At 46.2% G+C, this 11,633-nt stretch overlaps 1 protein-coding gene across 3 annotated transcripts; it reads left to right on the forward strand.

Annotated features, from left to right (window-relative positions):
• The first annotated feature begins 4,244 nt into the window (after nt 1-4,244).
• GTF2H4 (general transcription factor IIH subunit 4) lies at nt 4,245-11,626 on the forward strand. 3 transcript variants are annotated; one of them, XM_077161256.1, is made up of 14 exons: nt 4,246-4,493; nt 5,110-5,252; nt 5,524-5,628; nt 7,396-7,527; nt 7,785-7,881; nt 7,974-8,062; nt 8,280-8,391; nt 8,518-8,586; nt 8,796-8,879; nt 9,134-9,266; nt 9,482-9,612; nt 10,295-10,342; nt 10,499-10,577; nt 11,284-11,626. In XM_077161256.1, the coding sequence occupies exons 1-14, from the start codon at nt 4,260-4,262 to the stop codon at nt 11,454-11,456; spliced, it is 1,629 nt and encodes a 542-aa protein (XP_077017371.1). In that variant the 5' UTR covers nt 4,246-4,259; the 3' UTR covers nt 11,457-11,626. The 3 variants fall into 3 exon arrangements, with proteins under 3 accessions (XP_077017372.1, XP_077017371.1, XP_077017373.1); XM_077161258.1 differs by having other exon boundaries at nt 4,372-4,476; XM_077161257.1 differs by lacking the exon at nt 10,499-10,577 and having other exon boundaries at nt 4,245-4,493.
• Nucleotides 11,627-11,633: the final 7 nt, after the last annotated feature.

The following is an 11,633-nucleotide window of genomic DNA, read 5'->3' on the forward strand; positions in this document are numbered from 1 at the left end:
CATTTCCAACTACCTGTTTGCCCGGTATTGGGTTCTATTTCTATATAACCCAGACCCTTGCCTGTGGGACCTCGGGAGAATGCATGCATGTGTGGACGTGTGAGCCAGGAGGGAAGCGGGCAGTGCTCTGCGGGAGACCCGGCCCCCACACTGGTTGGGGAGGTGGATTAGAATGCATGCATGTGTGGACGTGTGAACCAGGAGGGAAGCGGGCAGTGCTCTGTGGGAGACCTGGCCCCCACACTGGTTGGGGAGGTGGATTAGGCCAGGGGTCCCTAACCTTTACTGTGCCTCGGACCCCTTGGGCACTCTGCAGAGGCCTCCGGATTCTTCTTCAGAATCATACTTTTAAAACCCATAAGACAAATACATAGGATTACAAGGAAAACTAATTGAAACAGTTACCAAAATGTTTTTTGAAAGGTGATGCAGTAGTATATGTTTCTTTTAAATATATTTAATATTAACATCCAGCAGGAGTTGTGCTAACTGCTGACATTTTCATGTGCCCATGAGCATGAAGAATATTTTGAGAGTTCCACAACAGCTGTAATGAGATATAAAAATACCTGTGATGTCCTATTAGTGACAAGCCACAGGTACTGATTTTCAGTGGGGTTTTCTATGTTCATAATTGAAGGAAGTGTTTCAGTCAGAGGTTAGGAAAAACAAAGGTGTAACCTTTTTTTCTTACCCAAATTCTAGGACCCTCTCAGGATCTGGGAGGTCCAGGTGAAGTCCAGCCTAATTTAGATTAGGCTGATGAACTGTACAAATAGCCCAATAGGTTCGAACTGTTTGGATAGAAGCCAGAACCCAGAGCCTAAATTATCTCAGAGGCCTGGAAGGATGAGTCACAACCACCAAGAGAGCATTTAACAAAGAGTACAGATTTGGCTGGAAAGGGAGGAGGTAAAAAAATAATAATAAATAAAAAAAAAACAGCCACCAAAAATAGTTGCAAGTATCGGACTGGGCAGACACGTATTGCTAGCAGTTCATGAGAAATAAAGACCCTGGGGTATTTGGTTGATGCTATTCTCAAAGCGAGTCAACTGGATAATGAGCACACCAATAAAAGATACTTTAGTCTTACGTTGAATGAACAGGCTCTCGGGGGTCAGGTCTAACAGTCCTACTGAAACCTACACAGGTCAGACCACTGTGTACCACAATTTAAGACGGGCGCCCACAGGTTGGAGTTTCAAGGCCAGACCCAGAACGGCGAGCAATGGAAGCCATAGCGGTAAGCCTGGAACTCTCTTTTGAGCTCTAGACCTCAATAACCACCTGAAGTTTATTTGAATGTCAATTTCAGCATGTCCAAACCTGTTCCTCCTCCCTGGTTTCTTGACTCAGTAAATCATCATCCACTCAACTGGACAAGCCAGAAACCAGGCAGTTCTTCTTAACACCTCCTCCCCCCTTACTCTCACTTCCCAAGTCCAGTCTGTCCATGAAGACTTGTTGATTATGCTGCCCCAGTTTCCCTTTAACTCATTCATTTCCCACCATCTCCATCATTGTCCCGACACGGGCTACCGCCCTCTTGCCTGAACCGCTGCAGTCTCCTAGCCGGTCACCCCCAGATCTGCTCCTGTTCCGCTGTGGTTTCCTTTTGGCACTGCAGCCAGAGTAATTAAAAAACAAAACAAAACACACATGTCCGACTCTGCTCCTTTATTTCAAAACCATTGATCTTAGAATAAAAAATAACATCTTCTGGCCAAGTGTGGGCCACACACACCTACCTCTCTAGAGTCCTTCTCTGACCTCTCCTCTAGGCATCCCTAGCCTTCTTTCAGCTCTTCCAACATGTCACAGTTCCTCCTGCCCAGAGCCTTTGTAGCATGCTATTCCTTCAGCTGGACCGTGCCTGCTGTCTTTGTCCTGTTAACTTCTACTTGCCCTTCAGCAGCCGTACCTCACCTCCCTAACCAGGTCAAATCCTCTACTGATACTCTCAGAGCCCATCAATCTCTTCTTTGTAGCACTTTTACAGGTGCGATTTTACATGTATTTGTGCACATATACTTTCTTATACCTGCCTTTCCCACTAGACTAAGCTCCACAAGGGCAAGTTCAGTAAATACTGGTTGAAAGGTATCAGTAAATACTGGTTGAAAGAAAGAACTTTTGTCAAATATCTAAAGGTTAATATAAGGGATTGGATTACTCTGTGTAGCTAGGGAACCAGGGTCAATACGTGAAAGTTATAGAAATCAGTAATGATGATGAATATTTGTTAGGTATCCTACTTATTTCACAATGAAGAGTATTAGGTTAAGCAACATGCCTAAACTTGCATAGCCAGCAGATGGCGGCACTGGGTGGGAAGCATGCTAAAGGGTGGCTCTATGTTCTTTCTGTCCAGGAAGCTGTCTGTTGGGAGGAGGTTGTGAGCTCTCCATAGCAGGGCATTTCCAAGCACAGACTGGACAACCCTCTATCAGGGAGCTCCTTCCACAATTTCAGCCCCCAGGCCCCCTGTCAGGCCCAGCAAGCTGATTTTCTTCCTTAAGTTCAGTTCCAGGAACAGTTATGTGCTCAGTTCCTGCCACTGGACATCTTGCCCTCACCCACTGCATCCCGTAGAGCAGGGCTCGCCAAGAGGTCTGCCCAGTTGGCCTTTGTCTGCTCCCTCCAAAACGAACCAAATGGCCTTTCAGTTTTACACATGCCTAAAATCTGTTTACAAAGGTGCCATTAATTTATGTACACCATTTTGTAATCTGCTTTTCTCCCCTTGCTGATAGGCCATAGATAGCTCCAGGCCACTAAATATACCTGGCCTCCTTTCAAAGTGTTGCCCAGTATCTTACATTGTTGGGACTATGCACGTTTTATATAACCGACCCCGAGGGCAGACATCTGGGTTGTTTCCATTGCTTTCATAATACAACAACAAACATGCCTCACTAAACATCTCTGCATGTATATTCCTGCACCCATGTGGGAGAACTTCAGTGTGATATATCCTTAAAGCTGGAGTTGCTAAGTCACATTAAAATATTGCTAGATACTGCCACATTACCCTTAAAAAGGCGTGCATATGCCAATCTTCAACACAAGTGTATGTGTATGCTCTTACATCCTGGCCAGCACTGACGTTGTCAACCCTTAACTTCATTTTTTTCCTAATCTGACATTTTATTGTCTCTTTAATTTACCATATTTTGTTTCATAATTTACTTTTCCTTAATTACTAGTGAAGCTGCAAATTGTTCCTCTATTTATAAGGCATTTGTATTTCTTCTGCTTTTTGCCTGTTCCTCTCTTTTGCAGATCTTTTCATTGCACTGTTCCTTTTTCTTACTGCTCTGTAAGTTTTCTGCATTTTATCTGTTTTATCAAACATTTCTTCCCAGGCTATAATTTGTATTTTGACTTTCTTTACCTTGTGCCATAAAGAAGCTTTATCAGTTCTCTGTCATGCTTTGAGGATTTTAAACACTGACTGCCACAGAAACAGGGAACAAGAAGATAACATGTACCAGCTGCAAAGGCTAACGAAGTCTTAGGCTGTCCTTAGCATTTTGGTCTTCGGTCCCTCGCTTCCTTGTAAACGCGTCTCAAAACCCAGCCTCATCACTTCGTAGCTGTCTCATACGTGGGCAAATTTCTTCATCTCGCTGAGCTTGGGTTTTCTCGTCTGTAAAGTGGAAAGAACAAAGGTCGCCTCACAGAAACTTGGGGAAACGCGTAGCTCTGGTCTCGACTGAAGACATTCCTTTCCCTTTCCCTGCAGTAGGTTCGAAAATCAAATCAGAGCAAACGACTGGCTTCTTTAAGAAATTGTATTTATCAGGACCTTCTAATAAACGGTGTAAGCGTGGTGGAGGTGGAAATTAAGATTTACATGCCAAGTAAGGCGTAATGGGTCGTGTTAACACCTAACTCGCGAAAACACTTTAGGAGTGTGCTTTATGACAATTTTAGGGGGGTGTAAATGAGCTCAAGGAACCCAGTTTCGTGTATCTATAAGCCTAAGCGTCTCACCGCCGCCGCATCTCAGCGCGCTTCCTCCAAGCGGCCCATCTACTCCCGGGTCCCGCCTCCCGCTAAGGCCGGTGAGCAGCGCCGTTATCAGCGTGGGCGGAGTGAGCAGCGGAACCAATCGGCCCGGCCTGGCGTCCTCGGCTCTCTCCATTAAAACCAGCCTCTCCCCGGCTCGCTTCTCCGCGGTGCCTGTCGGGAGTTGTAGTCATGCGCGTGCGAGCCCGATGGGAGCGAGCGAGGACCAGACTCCAATTCCCAGCATGCCCCGCGACAGGCGGGTGCAGCACTTATTCTTGCCTTTCCACTTTTCCACTCCTCTTCTGAATCCGTCCCTCTCGGCTCCTGTCTGTGGAGTCTTTCGTTCTTCTCCCCATTTTTTTTTTCTCGTATTTTTCACCATTCTTTCCCCTATTCCCAGGAGCTACTGCGAAACATTGGCTCCGATTAAGCGACCGCTCGAGACTCGGGGTGCACGAGGTGGGATCAACAAAGTGGTGAGGCAGCCCTGGGAAGGTGGGGTGGCGGAGGTATCAGGCAGAGTTGGGTGAAAGGCGCGGAGTGGGAGGAAAGTAGAGGAAAAGTTAGGACATAGGACGGTGTGGGGTCAGAGTGAATGGGGTGAAAGAGACTTGGGGGGGAGGGAGAAAGGTGGAATTCGATTGGCGAGACATGGAGGGCAGAGGTAGTTTATTGTGATGCTTAGCAAGAGACGCAGGGCGAAGAAATAGAAGGTGGGAAGGACTGACAGATTTGCATCTCACAGGTTGATCTGGCCAGGAGGGGCTGGGATGAAAGCAAATCGGGCTCAACTGCTCAATTAAAGATAAGACAAGTCATTGAAATACAAAATGATCATTAATTCTGTCACCTGGAAACAGAGAAGACTGAAGTTGAGGACAGAAGTGGGTTGAGGAGGCAGGAAAGGAGAGGAGGCTGGTCAGATTTTGAAGTAACATGAGATGAGTGGCATATGGAAGAGGGAGCCACAGAAAACCTGGGTTATTTAGGGTGGGGGTAGGGGTGGAGGGATCTGGAATTCTGATGAGAAAGGTGAGGGGAGACATAGTCATGGATGGTGGGGATGTGCTTCTAATATTTGGCGTCTCTCAGGTGATGGAGAGCACCCCCACACGGGGTGGACTGAACCGAGTACACCTACAATGCCGGAACCTGCAGGAATTCTTAGGGGGTTTGAGCCCAGGGGTATTGGACCGATTGTATGGGCACCCTGCCACCTGTCTGGCTGTCTTCAGGTGAGGACCTCTTCATGGCAAGGACCATGGTGGGGAAATGTAATGGGAGCCTGCAGACTGGAATAAGTTAACCCTGAGGGTTCTTGGAGATTACTCCAAAGGGTGGCAGACCAAAACGAATGGACTTTTGAGATTTGGGGGGCACCGGCACTTGTAAGGACTTGTATTTGTGTGTGTAAGGAGGTGAGATGAAATATTTGAGAGGTTCTTGGAGGCAATTATAGATATAAATCAGCTTCTGATGATAACATTTGACCTCTACTTTCTACAGGGAGCTCCCATCTTTAGCTAAGAACTGGGTTATGCGTATGCTCTTTCTGGAACAGCCTTTACCACAAGCTGCTGTAGCCCTGTGGGTGAAGAAGGAATTTAGCAAGTGAGTTTCCAATGCATCCTCAGATAGATACACATTTCTTTTTTTTTTATTTTTTATTTTTTTTTATTTTTTATTAACGGAAAAAAAAAAAGAAATTAACACAACATTTAGAAATCATACCATTCTACATATGCACTCAGTAATCCTTAACATCATCACATAGATGCATGATCATTGTTTCTTAGTACATTTGCATCGGTTTAGAGGAACTAGCAACACAACAGAAAAAGATATAAAATGTTAATGTAAAGAAAAGAAATAAAAGTAGTAGTAATAGTAAAAAAAAACAACAACAAACAAACCAACAAGCAAACAAAAACAAAAAAAACCCTATAGCTCAGATGCAGCTTCATTCAGTATTTTAACATGATTACTTTACAATTAGGTATTATTGTGCTGTCCATTTTTGAGTTTTTGTATCTAGTCCTGTTGCACAGTCTGTATCCCTTCAGCTTCAATTACCCATTGTCTTACCCTGTTTCTAACTCCTGCTGAACTCTGTTACCAATGACATATTTCAAGTTTATTCTCGAATGTCTGTTCACATCAGTGGGACCATACAGTATTTGTCCTTTAGTTTTTGGCTGGATTCACTCAGCATAATATTCTCTAGGTCCATCCATGTTATTACATGGTTCATAAGTTTATCTTGTCTTAAAGCTGCATAATATTCCATCGTATGTATATACCACAGTTTGTTTAGCCACTCTTCTGTTGATGGAGATTTTGGCTGTTTCCATCTCTTTGCAATTGCAAACAACGCTGCTATAAACATTGGTGTGCAAATGTCCGTTTGTGTCTTTGCCCTTAAGTCCTTTGAGTAGATACCTAGCAATGGTATTGCTGGGTCGTATGGCAATTCTATATTCAGCTTTTTGAGGAACCGCCAAACTGCCTTCCACAGTGGTTGCACCCTTTGACATTCCCACCAACAGTGGATAAGTGTGCCTCTTTCTCCGCATCCTCTCCAGCACTTGTCATTTTCTGTTTTGTTGATAATGGCCATTCTGGTGGGTGTGAGATGATATCTCATTGTGGTTTTGATTTGCATTTCTCTAATGGCCAGGGACATTGAGCATCTCTTCATGTGCCTCTTGGCCATCCGTATTTCCTCTTCTGAGAGGTGTCTGTTCAAGTCTTTTTCCCATTTTGTAATTGGGTTGGCTGTCTTTTTGTTGTTGAGATGAACAATCTCTTTATAAATTCTGGATACTAGACCTTTATCTGATATGTCGTTTCCAAATATTGTCTCCCATTGTGTAGGCTGTCTTTCTACTTTCTTGATGAAGTTCTCTGATGCACAAAAGTGTTTAATTTTGAGGAGCTCCCATTTATTTATTTCCTTCTTCAGTGTTCTTGCTTTAGGTTTAAGGTCCATAAAACCACCTCCAGTTGTAAGATTCATAAGATATCTCCCAACATTTTCCTCTATCTAGATACACATTTCTTAACAGCTGTATTTCCCGAACTGCTGTTTCTTGGGTCACTTCCAGGAAATATTAATGGGTATACTACAAAATTCATAATTAAGTAATTTTAAGAAACTCTGCCTACTGTATTTTTCTTCTTGGCAATAGAGCAAGTCATGACATGTATAGACTTTTAAGTCTTATAGTAAAGGAAATTTATAGTAAAGAAATTTGTCTTAAGAAGACACTGATTTCATTCTGTGTTCCAGGAATCATCCATTGAGAAAAGGCAGAAATGGATGCCTGTGTAGGCCTCCTTCTTGTTCTCCAGAAACCCCACTCTCTGCTTCTGTTCCAGGGCACAGGAGGAAAGTACAAGTCTGCTGAGTGGACTCCGTATCTGGCACACCCAGCTTCTCCCTGGTGGTCTCCAGGGCCTCATCCTCAATCCCGTCTTCCGCCAGAATCTCCGCATTGCCCTTCTGGGTGGGTATGTCACTTCCATCTCTTCCCAAGCTAGGACAGGATCTCTTCCCAAACTGCAAATTAAACAGCTGGATGGGGAGCTTCTGAGAGACCTCCCTAGAACCTTGTGGGCTTCACCTTTGGGAGCTCCTTTAGGAATAAGTTGGACCAGGGTGTAGCTGCGTGGTGAAGGAAATATCCCTCATTCATGGCCCATTGGGATGAGGGTGAAATGTGGGCAGGGGCGGCAGGTTCCTTACTCTTGGCATATCCTGGCCATAGGGGGAAGGCCTGGTCTGATGACACAAGTCAGCTAGGACCAGACAAGCACGCCCGGGATGTTCCCTCACTGGACAAGTATGCTGAGGAACGATGGGAGGTGAGGACTTGAGACTCTGTGTCTCTGCTTGTGTTCCCACTTACCCATGGCCCTTAGAGGTGTTAGTCTCTCCATTCTCTTCTGTTATTCAGGTGGTGCTGCACTTCATGGTGGGCTCCCCCAGTGCAGCCGTTAGCCAGGACTTGGCTCAGCTCCTCAGCCAGGCTGGACTCATGAAGAGGTGAGGAAGCCAGAGGTACAACAGCTCCCTGCTTTACCATCTCCTTGAGTCCCTGCTAAACTGGATACCTGGAGTGGGTCAGGATTGGAGCAGGTCAAATGAAAAAGGAAAGCTGAGTAGAGTAAAACCAGAGGTACCAAGAAAAAATGTGAGGGAGCAAGTGGGAATGGTGGCCTTTCTCTGTATATCTCCACCATTGTCCCTCTGTGTGTCCTAGTACTGAACCTGGAGAGCCACCCTGCATAACTTCTGCTGGGTTCCAATTCCTACTTCTAGACACTCCTGCTCAGCTCTGGTACTTTATGCTGCAGTATCTGCAGACAGCCCAGGTGAGGAGGCCAGGGGCTGCTTACCAGTATGCTATGCTGTTCCCAGGAACATTTTGCTGAGAGATCCCTGCCCTGATTTTCTTTTCTTTGTCCTCCCGTTCCCCTCCCTGCCACTTTCCTTTCTAGAGCCGGGGCATGGATCTAGTGGAGATTCTCTCCTTCCTCTTTCAGCTCAGCTTCTCTACTTTGGGCAAGGTAAGCAAGCAACTGAAGCTGAGAGCTTGGTAGGCAGATTGAGGGATAGGGAAATGGGAAGGGGGGAACGCAGTTGTGGGGCAATAGAGCAAGAAAATAAGAACAAATACCGACTGATCAGAGATGGGGCAAGTGGAAACAATCTGTGGGGTCAGGAGAGGAAGGATGGGATATGTTTTGGACACCAGCTGACCAAATTTCTTCCCCAGGATTACTCTGTGGAAGGTATGAGTGATTCACTGTTGAATTTTCTGCAACATCTTCGTGAGTTTGGGCTTGTTTTCCAGAGGAAGGTATGAGCATCTAAATGCATGGCTTCTAGGGAACAGTATGGTGGTGTGTTATCTTGACCTTTAAAAAGGAGGGTTGGGGATGGCTCAGGAGGCAGGAGCAGGAAGTAGTTTCCAGGACTGAAAACTTGGTTCCCCAGGGGAGAGAAGTTGGGGGTTGAGATTGGACTGTGAGGGATCTGATGTCTCAGGCAGGAAGATGTAGGGCAGTGACACCTGAGCAAGGGCCCTCTGCCCTGCCCTTCTGTCCTTTCCAGAGGAAATCCCGGCGTTACTATCCCACGCGCCTGGCCATCAATCTCTCGTCAGGTGTCTCTGGGGCTGGGGGCACTGTGCATCAACCAGGCTTCATTGTCGTAGAGACCAATTACCGACTGTATGCCTACACAGGTGAGGACAGACAGAGGACTCCTGGGAGAGCAGGCTGGGAAAAGCAGGCTTGGGGTGGGTGGTTGGCCGGAGGGGATGCCAATTTCTGTTTCCATTCACCTAGCACCTGGCAGTTTACAGAGTACTCTGACATTTCTCATTACACTTGAAGGTAGGGTTTGAGGGTGTCTGCATGTGGGGCTGTCCCTCCTCATTCTCTCTCATCCCTGGATCAGAGTCGGAGCTGCAGATTGCCCTCATTGCCCTCTTCTCTGAGATGCTCTATCGCTTCCCCAACATGGTGGTGGCACAGGTGACCCGGGAGAGTGTACAGCAGGCCATTGCCAGTGGCATCACAGCCCAGCAGGTACCCCACACCTGGGGGAGGTGGGGACCAGATGATGACCTGCACTTGGGTTGTGGGGAACAGGGTGATCACATTATAGAAAGCTGGCACCAGGTCTTTTACTGTAGGTGGTGGGTGGCTTGCCTTTGTTTGAACACTGGGCATATGAGATAGAGCTCTAGGTGTAAGAATAGGAAGACCCTTGAGAAGAAAAAGCATGGAAAGAGGAGGTATAACCCTGGATGTTATGTCTCAGTGTCACCACTTCCTACTGTGAAGACTGAGCCTAATTGTTTCACTTCTGTGAGCCTCAGTTTCCTCATCTGGAAAACAGAAATAATGACAGTCCTCACCTCATAGGGTTGTTGGAAGGAGTCAATGAGAGAATAAAGGTAAAGCATTTAGCTCAGAGCCTGCCATGCAGTAAGCGCTAAAAAAAAAAAAAAAAAAAGAAAAAAGCCAGTATTTTAAAGAAAGAAAAACAAAAGAACACTGGAAAAGGCAAATGTGCCAGAGAGGGAATAGCAGACATGACCAGTGGGAGCAGCAAGAACAGCAGCTGTACAGGAATGGGTCAGGTTGGCAACAGGCACAAGTATTGAGGGATTAGCTGTGAGTAACTTGATGTTCCTGTGACATTAGGTCAGGGAGCTTTCCTGCCCTCTTACCTTAGCTCTGATGCTATTCTTCTCTATTTTCCTAGATCATCCACTTCCTAAGAACAAGGGCCCACCCAGTGATGCTCAAACAGGTACACTTAAGATACTGGAGGCTGGCAACCTCAGGCACCTGGTGCTGAGATGATAGAAAAGAGAGAGGGGCATCCAAGCCTGGGGAATGAGAGAAGTGCTGGGGTTGCCTGGGGGCCCTATTCCTGAATCCTTACAGCCATAGTTCACCCCTGCAGACACCTGTGCTGCCCCCCACCATCACAGACCAGATTCGGCTATGGGAGCTGGAAAGGGACAGGCTCCGGTTCACAGAGGGTGAGTGGCTTCCATGGCTCAGTCTTGGTTATGGCCAGAGAAATGACAATTCAGTTTTGACTAACTGAAAAAAATTCTTCATGCATTTAATTTTTTTGTTAACTGCCATGAGCTGGGAGAGAAAAGCTGGCAAGACACTTCTATTTTGGGGTGGGTGGTTGGCAGCAAATAATGTGGCACAAACCGGCACAAGTTGAAACTAGCTAGAAGAGGAAAAGTGAGAGTGATAAGCTACAATAATTTTTGTTTTGTTTTTGTGCTATATTGCCTTCCTGAATATGGCTGGGTCACACTAGTTTTTTAATATTTTTATTGACAAAACACCATACAAACGCGAACATTCTTAACATATGAACATTCCTTACTTGGTGTACTATCAGTGACTCACAATATCACACAGTTGTATATTCACCACTATGATCATTTCTTAGAACATTTGCATCACTCCAGAAAAAAATAAAAAGAAAAAACTCATACCCCTTCCCCCTTCCCACTCATTGACCACTAGTATTTCCATCTACCCACACGCTAGTTTTAAGATGAGCCAGGAAGAGACAAGCATAGAGGAATAGTTTTAAATTGCAGCGGATTGCAATCCCAGACTTGTGGCCTGAGGCTGCCAGGAAGGGGCTGGGAAGACTCCTTGGGTCGCTAGCGCAGAGCCTCACGTCTGATTTTCTCCTTCCCTCCCGACCTGTGCCCCCAGGCGTGCTGTATAACCAGTTCCTGTCGCAAGTGGATTTTGAACTGCTGCTGGCTCACGCGCGGGAGCTCGGCGTGCTCGTATTCGAGAATTCGGCTAAGCGGCTCATGGTAGTGACCCCGGCCGGGCACAGCGACGTCAAGCGCTTCTGGAAGCGGCAAAAGCACAACTCCTGACCGGGACCGGGCGGGACCGGCAGCTCCTGAGTGCGGGGACCGGAACTCGGGCGAGCAGAGCCGGTCACGGCCTTAGGACTCAGGGTTGTTGTTATTGTTTGTTGGCTCTTTCTTTTTTTTTTTCGATATACACGTTGGTATTTTTCTTGTTTATTAATAAAATTGTGAAAAGGAAAT

Source organism: Tamandua tetradactyla, chromosome 5 (assembly GCF_023851605.1).
Source record: "Tamandua tetradactyla isolate mTamTet1 chromosome 5, mTamTet1.pri, whole genome shotgun sequence".
Lineage (NCBI taxonomy): Eukaryota > Metazoa > Chordata > Mammalia > Pilosa > Myrmecophagidae > Tamandua > Tamandua tetradactyla.

Bases quoted from the DNA above. Each gene is read 5' to 3' on its own strand.
- GTF2H4 (XM_077161256.1), top strand. From the start codon at position 4,260: ATGCCCCGCGACAGGCGGGTGCAGCACTTATTCTTGCCTTTCCACTTT. The intron at 5,629-7,395 runs GTGAGTTTCCAA...CTTCTGTTCCAG, and splicing joins GTGAAGAAGGAATTTAGCAA to GGCACAGGAGGAAAGTACAA. The intron at 10,343-10,498 runs GTACACTTAAGA...TCACCCCTGCAG, and splicing joins ACCCAGTGATGCTCAAACAG to ACACCTGTGCTGCCCCCCAC.